Below are 16,863 nucleotides of genomic sequence, written 5' to 3' on the forward strand. Positions count from 1 at the left end.
AAACATTTTTATTTTTATTTTGGTGCTTCAAAATATATTACAAAGGTGATGACATCTGAATTGCAGTGAATTGTGTCATTTTTATATTAGCAATCCTACACAAGTTAAAGAATTCTCTTACTGACAGGCAATCATTGCCTAGTCTATTTCATGGCACTTATTTATAATTAAACTTACTTTTTGAGCTAAATGTATTGAAATTGCATTATTCATCTAAAATAAGATGCGTATTTTATATTATAAAAAGAATTTATGATATGTTTCACAATTGCAAAAAAAACCCCAAACCTACAAATAATGTGTCTCAGGAATAAAAAGTTAGTATTTAAAACATGAGTAACAACTGGATTTAGTATTTTCTTACAACTGCCTGGTAAGAATGGCATGGCAGTGGAACATGTAGTTATGAAAAGTGCACACAGCATGCTCAAGACCATAAGATTTTCTTTTCTCTTTCCCTCCTCCTTTGATACCATTTCTAGACCATAGGTGCTTACAGCTGTTCTACCAAAGCTCCCTAAAACTGTGAATTGAACATGGAAAGCAGAGTGTTGATATAGATAGACAAGGAACTGAGTGATGGCAGCTGGACCAAAGTTGAACTCTGCTTTTGCCATGTTCACTGTGGCTTGGGTCTTCTCCATGTGCAGGGGCAAGTGACTCCCCTATGCCAGGGGCAAAATCAACCACCCTTTTTGTTTTCTTTAAAGCTCACCATAAGTCCCAGACTCAGTTACATTACTATTGGCCAGATGCAACTTCAGTCATATAAGAAGTAGCAGTGCTTGAGGTTGAATGAATCCAGAGCCAAACGACAACAAAACAACAAAGCCTTTGTAAACTTTGACAGTTTATATAAATATCATAGTAAACATTGTAAAAAGCTGTGTTTTGTTATGCATTTATTGACCCCAGCACAGTGTTTTATAACTCCACTGTTTTATTATATTAACCGCAAAAGAAATTTAACCAAAAAACCCCCCTTGTTTTTATAGAAACAAGAACTATGTGTTTCATGATTATTATAGGCCCTTTGAAGTAATTAAGTTATTCCATCCTGTGGTAGAAGATGATGTGTAATAGCAACCTTGTGTGTGCCCAGGCGCACACAGAGTGCGCTTCAAGATAAACTTCACTAGCAGTTTAATATCACTGCCAAAACACAGTTAGATGCATTTTCACAAGTAAGTTTTGGAGGAGAACTTGGTTTGTAATTTTTGTAACAAACATTTGAGAACAATCTAGTGGTATGGAGGGACTCTTAACATAGTATGTTACTTTTTTACTTCCCATAATTCTCATAGTTAAGATACTTAAATAATATGTAAATACAGATAGGTCAAAGAGGACTCTATTAATAGTCATAAGGCAAAATGAGTAATAAAATGGTGCCTTATGTGATTTCATTACTTAAATTTTACCTTTAATCATAGGTAGTCCTTTGGATTGTTGGCCCAACCGTGATTGAGCAGTCTAAAAGAGACCTCCAAGATCTGTTCCTGAGAGTGCAAAAATTCAGAGGGCTCCAAAAAGGGACTTGTTCCTTTGATAAACAAATGATGATGAATTGAATATCATGAAAAAGGGGACTTGTTCATATGATAAACATATGATGATGAACTGATGAATATATAAATAGGGAAATGTGGCAGGAATAAGCTTTAATTTGAGCTAGAGCATGCAAAAATTACCAGGCTAAATTACATCAAAAGAAATAATTAACAACTTAGGAATGAAAGTCAATGTGTAGGGAAATCACCATTAAGGTGGAAGTCATAAAATATGTTTTATGCTTGTTTGGTTTTTTTTTATGTGCCCTTCAGAAAATGTCCCTGTATGATTCAGTTTTCAATTAGTTATTATTTTACCATGAGGATTTGGTGTTTACCTTGAAAACTGTTCTCTTATTTTGCTTCTCTTTAATGTTGTCCTTGTAAGATCAAATATTGCATAAAGTCTATATGAAAATAATGATAAAAAGTTCTTGAGTTTATGTTTTCTTTGTTCTTGTTTACTTTGTTGCCAAAATGTCCATGACCTTATTTTTAAATTAATCCTAGGTTATTGTGCAATGAGGTGCAATTTGTTCATTTATATGAACCTTATGTGGATTGAAAAAAATCAAGATAAATCTTCATGCACAGCATACAATCAGATTACCCCTGGACTATATATTTACGTTGGGTCTGATAGCAATCAATGGTTTAGCTTCATTGCATTTCAAGATGTATTTGCACCCAGTGTCCAGTGATAGTGTCCTCACCCTGGAAATAATTTAGTTGCAAATTGACTGGAAGATGGTGAAAATTGAAAGTTAAAATTAGAAATACTCATAATAAACAGCAGAAAAAAGGTCAGATGATGCCGCACTATGATGAGATTGGAATGGTTGGTAAATGAGGTTTTGTGTTTGTCGTGAGATGTATGTGACATGCCTACCCAATGCTCTTGTAATATCCAGCCTAGCAGAAGAGATTATCTGGCAAATTGACGCTGGAAAGAATTTTCTGATGGACTGGGAAATTAGAATTGCACTCTTTTCTTTGATGTGTGCAAGACTGGGCCACATTACATAGCTAGCTCAGGCATAATATTAAATACAGTATTTAATACTTAATAGTACAACTATCTATAGTAAACAATTATATTCTGGTTTTGATCACAAATGCCAGACTATAAAAATTCACAGTGTAAACATCTAAAGCAATCCCAAATGACTGATCTTTGTATATAATTAATATTAAGTTAGCTCTGAAATCCTATTCTCCACAGTATTTCTTTTAAAGCCTCGCTATATTTAGCTTCAGAATAGTAACCAGGCAGGAGTTATCAAAACAGCACAATAATAATATTGCTCAGACAATTTAGAAAAGAGAGAGGGTAATTAAACAGCAGCAGATTAATTATTTGGAAAACAGGCTTTTTAAGCAAAAGCTGATTTGTTTTAATGTAATAGACAAATTCATACTGAGCTGTTAAAGAAAGAACATTATTGATTAATCTTTAAAGGCAACCTAGGGTTATCTAAACAGTAGAGAAGAGTCCATTTTTAAATGTATTTATAGAATATCAAGAATAAAAGTGTATTTTCACCTTTTTGCTTACCAGACTTGTTTTATTCATCTTTACTTTTTCTCAGTGTTTAAAAAACAAGCAAGCAAACATAAAAAAGACCCTCAAAGACAATACAGACCTTTGAAGTCAGAGCCTCTTTGTAAACCAGGATATTTTTAAGTTTAAAACATTATGTTTTCAAAACAGGAATAGTCACACCAGAGAAGGAACCAAAAGCAAACACCGTGGTAGGGGCACAACAGCTTCTTCTGGCAAAAGAAGAGGATGGTGCGGCGGCTAAAAAATCAAAGCCTCCAGAGGACAATAAATTTTGTCATGAGCAGGTAAAAGGAAATGTAACAATTTAATTGCATTCTAGAACTCTTTTTGAAATAACTCAAGAATGAAACAGAGATGATATGCTGTTAAAATAGCTATATCAGCAAGTTATAAAAAGCACATTGACTAATAGCCTGCATCTTAACTTGATTTTTTTTCAGTTCTATCAATGTCCTTATTGTAACTACAATGGTAGGGACCCAAATCGTATCCAGATGCATGTCCTGTCACAGCATTCAATGCAACCTGTAATCTGCTGCCCCCTCTGCCAAGATGTCCTCAGCAACAAAATGCATCTCCAGCTTCATTTGACCCATCTGCATAGTGTGTCCCCTGACTGTGTGGAGAAACTGCTCATGACAGTAAGTGATCCAAATACTGGTGCACATGCTACACAAACATACTTGGGCCTTGTGGGCAATGTATTTATTGTGATTTAGTGTTCAGGAAGCCTAAGGAGAGGAGTGGGTCAGGACTCAGGTTCTCTTGTCAGCTCATCCAGTGACTGCTGTCCCTTGGGAAAATGGCTGAAGGTAGATTTCACAGATGCAAAAAGCCTTTGATTCCTCACTGACATTAACCTTGAAAAAGTTAGCCTAGTCCATATCACTAAGTGCATAGCTGAAAATTTGGTCTAATAATATCCAGGTCTCAGAGGTATTCTGACTTCTGTTTGTGAAGTAACAGGAACTCCCTGAAGAATGTATTTCCCAAACATAGAAGTATTCCTGTGTATACCTCTACTGTGCATTACATTATATGAAATTCACTGTAAAACAGCAGTTCAAACATCCATTCAAAACAATGTCAGTAAAAACGCAATCAAGTCTTGTACTTATATGTTAATACAACATAAATTCAGTTAGAAAACAGACCTCCTAAGACAAACTGGCTCTGCTTGTCTTGTCTTCTTAGATGGAAATGTACTTGTAAATCTCAGTGATCCAGCTCCTTAAGTATTTACTTCTGTATCCATAGATGATTCCTTAATTTGTATAGTTGTGGTTGTAAATCCACCACCTCATTCCCAGCTAAAGTGTTAAAAATATTAGAAAGAAGAGACCTCTTAACTGAAGGTCTAGAGTTCCTTGTGCTTAGAGCTGGGGAGCAAATACACACTTGGGGAACTTCTTTTCTTTTCCTTTGTTTTCTACTAATTATAGCTCTGACAGATCATGTAATTTTGGCCCACTGGAAGGAAAATGCAGTAGAAATTCAACTTTCAAAGACCCTTTTAGGAAAATGGTAAACTATGGAAACATCTGCCCCTACATATTGAGCAGCACTAGCTTTCTTCTCAAGTTCTTCCTGATTCCCTCTATGCTGATAATGACGCAACTTTGAAATCTTTCCTCATCAGGTGATGGGGAGTTGTCCCAATGTTTCTGAGAGGGGAAAAACCCCAATGTTTCCCAGAGAAAAGATTGTAAAACATAATCTTCATAATTGAAATTGTCATCATTGCTTACACTAATATGCTCTGTCCATAACTGAACCATCTGACAAAAAAAGTAAATACTATTTATAGCAATTTTTTTTTTCTGGGACATTTACTGTTCTCTAAAACACTGTTTTTAAAACACCTTCCCTACCAAGTAAACTCAAAACCATTAATCCTATAAGAGGATGCTATTGATGCCATGCTTAAATCACAAATGTACTAAACCCAGGTGGGTGTTTTTAAATGTCTAGATTTTTTCAAGAGGCAATTTGTATATATATATATATATATATATATATATATATATATTCTTATGCATCCAATGTTAGAGGAACAAAAGATATTTCTACTCATAGCTCGTAATGAATGTATCTTTCATTATTTATTTACAACTCAAAAATCTCTTCTGTGGATAATCTTTTTACTGCTGTATGAAGTCCTATCCTTCTGTTAGAGATGAGGAACTGCAGCACAGTATGTACTGATTTACCCAAGATTCTTTAGACAGAATCTGGGAGTGAAGGAGCTTGAACTTAAACTTGCTAAGTCTTAATAGGACAATCCTATATTTCTGATATGAATTTGTTTTAAAGATCAAAGTAAAATAAAAACATGAAATGTTGAGCAAGTTGATATTCATATCAACTTAGCTAAACTGAATACTACCGGATTAAAAGTACATCCTTCAAAGATTTCTGTCTATAATTTGAAAGCGTAACTCAACAGATAAAGCAATCTGATGATGATACATAAGAAATTGAAGTCAAGAAAGAGAAAAAAATCTAATTTTAAATAGAAATAAATTGTTACTTCCCTTCTGAAAAAAAACTTAATTTTCTTTCAAAGATCATGGAATGTCCACCATTTGTGTAAAAAAAAATACAGGTGAAAAAAAATGGGAATGCCCTCAGTGAAAGACTGACTGATGACCATATCTCAACATGATCTCTGTCTTTGGAGGATACCCTAGGAGAATTCCTCTGATAAATCCAATGACCCTGGCAAAGTCAGGAAAACCTTCTTTGTGGTGATACTGAGGCCATGAAATATTGAATGCATGTAGTTCTATAGCATCCCCTTGTTGTGGATTATTTTGAGCTGATTCTCCACCAAGATGCTCTGGATTATTATCTCTCAGAAATATAATCAAGGACTGAATCAAGAACTTGATTCTGACAGTCATTCAGATATGGTGGATCTTTTGAATTATAATTTAAAACTGTTGTATACTATTAAATAATAGGACTTTTTCTGTAATAATACCATATTCTTGGTTTTCAAAGGTTCCTGTACCAGATGTCATGATGCCCAATAGCATGCTATTGCCAGCAGCTGCTTCAGAGAAATCTGAACGTGACACACCTGCAACCATTACAGCTGAGGGATCTGGGAAATATCCAGGTATGCAAGGAAAAGCCCAGACATGTAAAAGCTAGGTATTGGTAAGTTAGAAATAAAACCATTGTTACTTAGTAAAGGGAGTCTTTTTCTGGCTTGCTTATAGCCACAGAGATTAAAAAAAAAAAATATATAGCAAGGGGTCTGAATTTGGCTGAGCTAGTAGAAAGTACATATATGCCAGACTCCTTGCTTTTGGTGGAGGTAAAATCAAACAGCAGTGCCATGCCACAAGGAGGGCAAGATCCTCCTTGTTTAACTAGCAAATAAGACTCAGTCCCAAAAGACAGTGGCGCTTTCACCATCAATCAGGAATGCTGGGTAAGTGATTTTGTCTTTATTTCCAGTAGCAGGTTTCTGATCCTGGACACTTACTGTATTATGCACTGGGAAATTTTCCTAGTTGTCACAGCATGGTCTTTCCTCTCTTCTCTGACCACTATCATACTCTTTCTAATCATCTGTCCTACTTGTTGTCCCCATTTTCTAGTCTTTCACTCTTTCCTGTTCTTTATTTCCTTTTCTTGTTTCATGCTGCTATTGTACCAATCAACTCCTACCTTCTGGTGAAGAAAAGCCCTATGCCACTACTCGGCCAGATGCCACTGCCAATCTGATCATTGTGTATGGGTTTTACTCCTTTTTTTTTTAAACTCCTGTTTGTCCTGCCCACTTTATTTTCTGGCCCAAGGACAGGTTGTTACATTTTGCTAAGCATGGCATACTAGGTGCCTTTCTTGATTTCTGATGAAAAAATAAATTAAAATGAATACTGTGTGCTTTCTCTTCTAGTTGTGTAAAAGACACTTCACTTTCTCTAACTAGGTGAAAGTCCTGTGGATGAGAAAAATACCCCTGGGATCGATGAATCAAAAACTGGAATGGAAATTAAGACTGAGGAACAGAAGCCACCTAAGGAATCTGCTGAAACACCAGATTGGAATAAGAGCAGCAGTAAAGATGTAAAGACCACTGACTCTATGACAGAGCAGCTAAATGAGCAGCAGAAGAAGCAACAGCTGTCTGTCTCTGACCGCCATGTCTATAAGTACCGCTGTAACCATTGTAGCTTGGCTTTTAAGACTATGCAGAAGCTTCAGATACATTCCCAGTACCACGCTATTCGGGCAGCTACCATGTGTAGCCTTTGCCAACGTAGCTTCCGTACATTCCAGGCTTTAAAAAAACACTTGGAAGCAGGCCACCCTGAACTCAATGAAGCTGAACTTCAGCAGCTGTGTGCATCTTTACCTGTCAATGGTGAACTGTGGGGAGAAAGTGAAAGTATGGCACAAGACGATCATGCACTAGAACAGGAAATAGAAAGAGATTATGAGATGGACCAGGAAGGTAAAGCAAGTCCTGTAGGAAGTGATAGTAGCTCTATTCCAGATGATATGGGCTCTGAACCAAAGCGGACCTTACCTTTTAGAAAAGGGCCAAATTTTACTATGGAAAAATTTCTAGATCCATCTCGCCCATACAAGTGTACAGTGTGTAAAGAGTCTTTCACCCAAAAGAACATTCTCTTGGTCCACTATAACTCAGTGTCCCATCTGCATAAACTCAAAAAGGTTTTGCAGGAAGCATCAAGTCCTGTCCCTCAAGAAACCAACAGCAGCACTGACAACAAACCCTACAAGTGCAGCATTTGTAATGTTGCATATAGCCAAAGTTCTACATTGGAAATCCATATGAGATCTGTGCTTCATCAGACAAAGGCAAGGGCTGCAAAACTAGAACCAAGTAGTAATATGAGTGGTGGTAATAGTGTTGCAGGGAATGTGAATAGCCCCAGCCAAGGAATGCTAGAATCTGTGAGCTTACCAGCAGTTAACAGCAAAGAAACACATTTAGATGCCAAAGAATTAAATAAAAAGCAAGCTTCTGAATTAATTTCTGCTCAACCTACACATCACCCACCCCAGTCACCAGCACAACTTCAAATGCAACTACAGCATGAACTGCAACAACAAGCTGCATTCTTTCAACCACAGTTTCTAAATCCAGCTTTTTTGCCTCACTTTCCAGTGACGCCAGAAGCACTGCTCCAATTTCAACAACCCCAATTCCTTTTCCCATTCTATATACCTGGGACAGAATTTAGCTTGACCCCAGATCTGGGTCTGCCTGGTTCTGCCACGTTTGGTATGCCTGGGATGGCTGGTATGACAGGATCACTGCTTGAAGATTTGAAGCAGCAGATACAAACTCAGCACCATGTTGGCCAAACCCAGCTACAGATACTGCAGCAACAGGCACAACAGTATCAGTCCACCCAACCCCAACTTCAGTCCCAAAAGCAGCAGCAGCAAAGTAGTAAGCTGATGAAAGCAGAGCAAAATACCTTAGTAAGTACGGACTGCCAGCTGCTAAAGGATATGCCATCATATAAGGAGTCAGAAGAAGTTTCTGAAAAACATGAGAAGCCAAAGCAAGAATTTACTAATGAGAATGAAGGACTAAAAGAAAACAAAGATATGAAGAAGCCAAAATCCTCAGAACCAGCCATCCCACCACCCAGAATAGCTTCTGGAGCAAGGGGGAATGCAGCCAAGGCTTTGCTAGAGAACTTTGGGTTTGAGTTAGTTATCCAATACAATGAGAACAGGCAAAAAGTGCAGAAAAAAAGCAAGACTGGGGATGGTGAAAACACAGACAAACTGGAGTGTGGAACCTGCAGTAAGCTTTTTTCCAACATTCTTATTTTGAAGAGTCATCAAGAACACGTGCATGGACATTTTTTTCCATATGGAGCATTAGAAAAATTTGCCCGACAGTACAGGGAGGCATATGACAAACTTTATCCAATTTCTCCATCTTCTCCAGAAACGCCACCGCCTCCACCACCACCTCCACCACCACCTCCTCCTCCTCCTCCTCCAACTCCTTCTCAGCCTTCTTCAGCTGGAGCTGGAAAAATTCAAAACACAGCTCCCACACCTTTGCAGGCCCCACCACCTACACCTCCACCACCACCGCCTCCACCACCACCTCCACCTCCTCCACCACCACCACCATCAGCCCCACCTCAAGTCCAGCTTCCCGTTTCACTTGATCTCCCACTTTTCCCTCCAATTATGATGCAGCCAGTGCAACACCCTGCACTGCCTCCTCAGCTTGCCCTCCAACTGCCACCAATGGATACTTTATCTGCCGATCTTACTCAGCTTTGCCAGCAGCAGCTGGGATTAGATCCCAATTTCCTGCGTCACTCTCAGTTCAAGCGTCCACGTACAAGAATCACAGATGACCAATTAAAAATCTTGCGGGCTTATTTTGATATTAATAATTCTCCAAGTGAAGAGCAGATCCAAGAAATGGCTGAGAAATCTGGTCTTTCCCAGAAGGTTATCAAGCACTGGTTTCGAAATACGCTGTTTAAAGAACGACAGAGAAATAAGGATTCACCATATAATTTCAGCAATCCTCCTATAACAGTATTGGAAGATATCAGAATAGATCCTCAGCCTTCAGCTGTAGAGCCCTACAAGTCTGATGCGTCTTTCAGCAAGAGGTCATCCAGGACTCGGTTTACTGACTACCAGCTTCGTGTCCTCCAAGACTTCTTTGATACAAATGCTTATCCAAAGGATGATGAAATAGAGCAGCTTTCAACTGTACTTAACCTACCTACTCGAGTTATTGTCGTATGGTTCCAAAATGCACGACAAAAAGCTCGCAAAAGTTATGAGAATCAAGCTGAAACTAAAGACAATGAGAAAAGGGAACTGACAAATGAGCGTTACATCCGAACCAGTAACATGCAGTATCAGTGCAAAAAGTGCAGTGTGGTTTTTCCCAGGATCTTTGATTTAATTACACACCAGAAGAAGCAGTGTTATAAAGACGAAGATGATGATGCTCAAGATGAAAGCCAAACTGAAGACTCTATGGATGCCTCTGATCAAACAGTGTATAAGAACTGTACAGTTTCTGGCCAAAATGACTCATCAAAAAGCTTGACAGTCACAGCAGCAAGCTCTGGCTCTGGTTCTAGTACTCCTTTGATTCCTTCACCCAAACCTGAACCTGAGAAGGCTTCTCCTAAACCAGAGTCCACAGAAAAGCCAAAACAAAACGAAACCACTTCTAAGCAAACAGATACAACTTCCCAAAGCACCAAACCAGTACAGTCTACTCCAGTAACATCTGACCCTCAGCCCTCAGCTTCTCAACCACCTCAACAAAAGCAATCCCAGATTGTAGGGAGACCTCCTTCTGCATCACAAAACACACCTGTTCCTTCCAGTCCTTTGCCAATTTCAATGACTTCTCTACAGAACAGTCTACCTCCTCAGTTATTACAGTATCAGTGTGATCAGTGTACAGTTGCCTTTCCAACTCTAGAACTTTGGCAAGAGCACCAGCACATGCATTTCCTAGCAGCTCAAAACCAATTTCTTCACTCACAGTTTTTAGAAAGACCAATGGATATGCCCTATATGATATTTGACCCAAATAATCCTTTGATGACTGGACAGTTACTTAACAGTTCTCTTGCTCAGATGCCACCACAAACTGGCTCATCACATACAGCACACCCTGCTACAGTTTCTGGTTCCCTGAAACGGAAACTAGATGATAAAGAAGACAATAACTGTAGTGAGAAGGAGGGAGGAAACAGTGGAGAAGATCAACATCGTGATAAGCGTTTAAGAACTACAATTACTCCAGAGCAGCTGGAAATACTCTACGAAAAGTACCTGCTAGATTCCAATCCCACCAGAAAGATGCTAGATCATATTGCACGTGAAGTGGGACTGAAAAAGAGAGTCGTACAAGTCTGGTTTCAGAACACAAGAGCTCGGGAAAGAAAGGGACAGTTCCGTGCAGTTGGTCCAGCTCAGTCACATAAAAGATGTCCTTTTTGTCGAGCTCTGTTTAAAGCAAAATCTGCTTTAGAAAGTCACATCCGCTCTCGACATTGGAATGAAGGAAAACAGGCTGGCTATAGTTTGCCACCAAGTCCTTTGATATCAAATGAAGATGGAGGAGAAAGTCCACAAAAGTACATATTTTTTGATTACCCATCACTGTCGTTAGCAAAAACTGAATTATCAAGTGAAAATGAATTAGCCTCCACTGTATCGACCCCTGTTAGCAAAACTGCAGAAATGTCACCGAAGAATCTTTTAAGTCCTTCTTCTTTTAAAGCAGAGTCTAGTGAGGATATAGAAAATTTGAATGCCCCTCCTGCTGACTCTGGATATGATCAAAACAAGACTGACTTTGATGAAACTTCATCAATTAATACAGCAATTAGTGATGCCACAACAGGGGATGAGGGCAACAATGAAATGGAAAGCACAACTGGCAGTTCAGGGGATGCAAAACCTGCATCACCCCCCAAAGAACCAAAACCGCTTGTAAATGACACACTACCAAAAGCAGCAACTACACCTACAAATGAGAATACTGATGATAAATTTATCTTTTCCCTAACAAGCCCTTCAATAAATTTCAGTGAAAAAGATGGCGACCATGACCAAAGTTACTACATAACTGATGACCCTGATGATAATGCCGACCGCAGTGAAACTTCAAGCATAGCTGATCCAAGTTCACCTAACCCATTTGGAGCTAGCAATCCCTTTAAATCCAAAAACAGTGATCGGCCAGGCCACAAACGTTTCCGAACACAAATGAGTAACCTTCAGCTTAAAGTTCTCAAGGCTTGCTTTAGTGACTACCGGACTCCAACCATGCAGGAATGTGAAATGCTAGGGAATGAGATTGGTCTGCCCAAACGTGTGGTTCAGGTTTGGTTTCAGAATGCCCGGGCTAAAGAAAAGAAATTCAAAATTAACATAGGGAAGCCATTCATGATAAATCAGACTGGACCTGATGGGACAAAGCCCGAATGTTCTCTATGTGGCGTGAAATATTCTGCACGTTTGTCCATAAGAGATCATATCTTTTCCAAACAACATATTACAAAAGTGAGAGAAACTGTGGGAAGTCAGCTAGACCGGGAGAAAGATTATTTAGCTCCTACAACGGTTAGACAGCTGATGGCACAGCAAGAATTGGATCGCATAAAGAAGGCTACTGATGTGCTAGGATTAACAGTACAGCAGCCAGGCATGATGGACAGCAGTTCTCTTCATGGTATCAGTTTGCCAGCAGCTTATCCAGGACTCCCTGGCCTTCCTCCTGTTCTTCTGCCTGGAATGAATGGTCCATCCTCCTTACCTGGATTTCCACAAAGTTCAAACAGTAAGTCTATAAGGGGATGATTTTATTAATCTAATCATCTTGCACAGTCACCATCCCCTTCTAAGACAAAGCATATTATACATTCAGAGCATGCTTGTTAGACTTGTGTGAATAGCTAATAAGTACTCCTATGGGTTATACTGAGTGCATTTCTCCAATGATGCTCTAGCCTGGATGATACATCTGACTTCTCCAAAAAGAAAAAAAAAAAAAAAAAGAAAAAAGATAAATGGTTTTAGCCAACACTAGGTTTTTCTAACAAAAGCAATAAAAATATATAATTGTTACACTTACTTGCTTGTTTTGAATGATACTCCTTTAGTCACAACATGGGTTAGAATTTTGTATGTAATTTTTTGTATGCAAATATTTAATGTAATATCTCATTAAGCACAAAATAGATTCTCACATTGTCAGTTCATCAGGAAATTGGTTCATCCCTTAGATCACTCCAACCTGTTGTTTAATACAGAATAAATATTTCATATAATTGCAGCCCAGGACCCTCTATTATATTTCTGACTAACTGCCTGCTAAAACAAAAAAGGGTTTGTTGAAGGTGATTTGTAAAGGCAGTTTCAATTGTAATCCAAATTCCAGTTTATAAAGTCATTACAGACATGTACCTCTTTATCTGGGCTTGTACTTTTAACAGAACACCTAACTCGTTTTACTGACAGTTTTGACTCTCATGTGACTCTGGGTTTTGCTCATGTTGGAAAGCATTCCCTCTTGCAATAAGTTTCACTGATGTTAAGGAGCCGTTTTTTCTGCAGCCGGATTTTTTAGTCATCAAAGAATGAACTTAATGTGTTTCTTGAAGTAGGCTCCAGTTTTGCACTCTAGGTTCACTTGACTGCAGCCTTGCAGACTGAAGCTTTCACAGTCATCTTCTAATTTCGCATATTCATATCAAATATGTGCACAGAAGAGTTAGGAAGATAATTAAGACCCCTCACCTCATTTTATCCAGTAATCCCACTTGCTGTTGATCTCTAAACTTTGCTTTAGAAAGCAACACACTTGGCCAAGTAAAATAAAGTCTTAATCACCAGTGTTTTTAGGCTTACTGAGACTGTAGCATTGTCTTCTCTACTACCCAGGTCTCCTTTGATTGATGATGATCATGTTATTGTTTCCCTAAGTGGTGGTCAAAGCATCTTGTTTTTCTCTTCATTGGATCAGAGAGGCTTTCCTTCCACAATGGAGTCTCTGGCTGAGTGCCCTCTGGCTTTTGTCAAACAGTTATTGGCACAGAGATTGCATATAAAGGAAATATAAAGTTGCTGTATTTCCTTCTTAATGGCATACAGCGTCCTGATCCTAAAATGGCTGGTTGTTGTTCATTAAAATTATAGATATGGTTTCTCTATATAACTTTGCTAAATAGCTTTGGCTAGGTTGACCTTCAGGTAAAAAGGGCTTCAGAAAACTGAGGATTTGTCTATATTGCTCAAAGAAATTTGCTTGGATATATATTCTTTTAGTCCAATACCAGAAAGTTCCCATGCAAAATGTGCCTGGGGAATTGTCTTGGACCCACCCTCTAAGCTGTGCTCAGGAGTTGTTAAGGAGGAGGCTAGTTGGCCTAGGCCAAAACAGTGTCCACAAGCATTCTTTCTGTTTAAATTTAAAGAAGGTTTTCTCTCAGTTTCTGGGAAATGTTCCCTGATACTCTTTAACTCACTGGTACCAGTGTAACATCAAAGTCTGTAAATTGTCCTGTTAATAATACAAAAGGCATTATTAGAGGCCAACTGTTCCATAACAATTCCATATTCAGATTTTCTAATTTCCACCAAACACCTCTTCTTTGATATCATGCACAATGCACTGCCAATTGAGATGGATTTTTACCCTCTTTCATCTTTCATTTTCTTAAGGTTAATTAGCCCATTGTGGGCAAAGCCCACTGTGTAAACCAGCTGCTAGAATGTTGTTGTTAACTTCCTCTTCTGCCATATGCTAAACAGCCCCTACATCCCCCTTTTGTTGCCTGGAAAATACTTGCATACATAAATCTCCATTCCCTAATGATACATAATGGAGCAGTGATAGCAAGTGGAAAGAAAAAAAATAAGAGAGATTATTTTAATCATTCATTATAGAAAAACAGTAATGTACTTAGATGTGCTCCAGTATATGCTCAACACTAGTATTTTCTGCACCTAATTAACCCGTTTCTATTTTCTTCTCTACCCTGCTCTGTCTGATAACTCACATTCATATTTGATGCTAAGAATCATTTAAGTATCTTTTTGGAAGCAAGCATCCAAGCAAGCTTTTCCTTGGCTATGGTTCTTGCAGCATGTATATTTTCAGCGAGCAGGACAATTGCTCTGCATCATTCTTTTCATGAAGGATTTGCTGAAGCTCCCATTCAAAGTCTGCTTTTTGTGAATTCCTCTGCAAGTGTTTCATTTCTTCTCTCTAGGACCCAAACCCAAAAATGCACTTCAGAATAAGCCTCTCTGGGATCCCTTATATTGAAGTGTTTACTTGCTTTTACTGATGCTTACAGGGTGGATAACTGTTTTACCTGTAGCAAAGCCCATTCATTGTGTCCTACATTTTTGTTTAAGGGACAGTGTTAACATTAGTAACTCTAGTAATTAGATCCTCAAGTTGAAAGAATGTGTTTACTCAGACAGGGAACTGTTGAAACGTAATTGTAAACATAATACTTAAAATTTTCCTTTGTGATTCACTTTCCTCATTCTACACAGAGAAGTAGCACTGATTAGTTTCACTGGTTAATACAAGTTTATAAGAGATTTTACTTTCATGTTTGACAATCCAGTATTTTTTATTGATTTCCAAAATGCAGAAAACCCAGCTAAATTTTGCAAAATACTATGCTTTTTAAAATGCAGTATTTGCTTTTACAAAAGGTTTGAAATGGAACATATGAAAATAATAGTAATTCACAAAAGATGGAATGATTCAAACTACAGTTCATTTTATCTTCTTTATATTGTGCTTAAACTAGATTATTACTTGTGAATATTAAATTTTGCAAAATAAAATAGCTTCATTTCTGAATAAAAGAATATATTAACTTTAACTTTCATTGTTTTGTTCTTAAACAAGTAGGTTTCAATGTCAGAATTACCGTGTGGTTCTGAGATTATGTGTCACAGTCCTCTCACCTGTGGAATACATTTTTCTAGATAATGTAATTTTACCATCTTATGGGTATTAAATGCTGAGCAAGGTCTGAAAATTACTGCAGTGTTTGCTCAGCATAATTCCTAATAAGGAGTTATCTGGTGGAATTCTAATTCATAAAGAATTTTAGTTCTAGCTCATCTTTGTTCATCAAGCTTATTCTTATTTTCTAGGTGACTGTAGATAGAAGGGTTCACCTGCTGTTTTCAGCTGTTCTTAAAATTCACATTCTCTTTTTCCTTAGCTTTTTGTTTTGCCTATGATCCCTTGCAGAAAGCTAGTGCTTCATCTTGCTTCTAGCTATTGATACTGGTTCTATGAACCTTTTAATGTCATCATCATTACCATAGGTTCTTTGCACATCACTTAAGCCTGGGCTGCCTTGAAGATTCACAGCAGCTTTTTCCAAGAATGCACACATCACTGGGTAATATGTACTTAGTGGGTTTTGAAATCTTATCAAGAGAGAAATTTGATTCAGCAGCAATGGCTTTCATTAGTGCATTGAATTCTGTTCTCTGTTTGCTTTTGACCCATTGGTAGCAGTTTCATTTTTATATTTTTAGCTCTCCAATTCCTCTAAGTGAAAGAGAAGTCTCTCCTCTTTGATAGTCACTTTAAAATAATTAGCAGGATTAGAATGTTTGTTCATGATTAGTGCATTTACCACTCTATCTCTCATGTCTGTAAATCAAGTATTAGTTTCATCAGGTTTTTTAATTTAGTTTTGGAAACCCTCATTCCACATTTACCTTCCAATAAAACAAGTGGATTACACTGTTCTAAAGCAATCTGTCTGGATATTTCATTGAATATATGTATTTCAACTAAATTCCAAAGAATATCTGGAAAATGGAGTAGATCTTGCCTGATCTAGGCATCTTCCCTGTGATTAGACTGAAGACATCAAATTGTACAAGAGTTGAAGAGGTTGAGAATAAAATGAAATTGGAAAAAATCCTAAGTAGGTGGCAAGCCCAAATAACCATGACAAAGCTGAGGCAACAGTTCACATTAACTGTATCATGCATGTGTTTTCCATTTACACTATTTATAATTTCATATATTTTCAGCAGGCTCTGCACACAATTGCTTGTTACTTCCTGTTGGAAGCAGAGGAGCAAGTAATAGCATCTTCAATGTTATTGTGCACTAACTCTAGCAATTACCCACATTTTAATTATAGCTGTTGTGACTTGTTTCACTGTACTATCTAATTCGCGCTCACAATGCATTTTAACTCC

At 37.8% G+C, this 16,863-nt stretch overlaps 1 protein-coding gene across 5 annotated transcripts in view; it reads left to right on the plus strand.

The window, feature by feature from the left end:
- Positions 1-16,863, plus strand: part of ZFHX4 (zinc finger homeobox 4) — a 149,090-nt gene that overhangs the window by 126,591 nt on the left and 5,636 nt on the right. For all 5 annotated transcript variants that reach the window (XM_030266348.4, XM_072924775.1, XM_030266349.4 and 2 more), the window contains exons 6-9: positions 3,262-3,398; positions 3,555-3,755; positions 6,118-6,235; positions 7,058-12,451. In XM_030266348.4, the coding sequence (XP_030122208.4) occupies positions 3,262-3,398; positions 3,555-3,755; positions 6,118-6,235; positions 7,058-12,451 (5,850 nt within the window). The remainder of the gene's footprint in view (positions 1-3,261; positions 3,399-3,554; positions 3,756-6,117; positions 6,236-7,057; positions 12,452-16,863) is intronic.

The sequence above is a fragment of the Taeniopygia guttata genome, chromosome 2 (assembly GCF_048771995.1).
Source record: "Taeniopygia guttata chromosome 2, bTaeGut7.mat, whole genome shotgun sequence".
Taxonomy (NCBI): Eukaryota; Metazoa; Chordata; class Aves; order Passeriformes; family Estrildidae; genus Taeniopygia; species Taeniopygia guttata.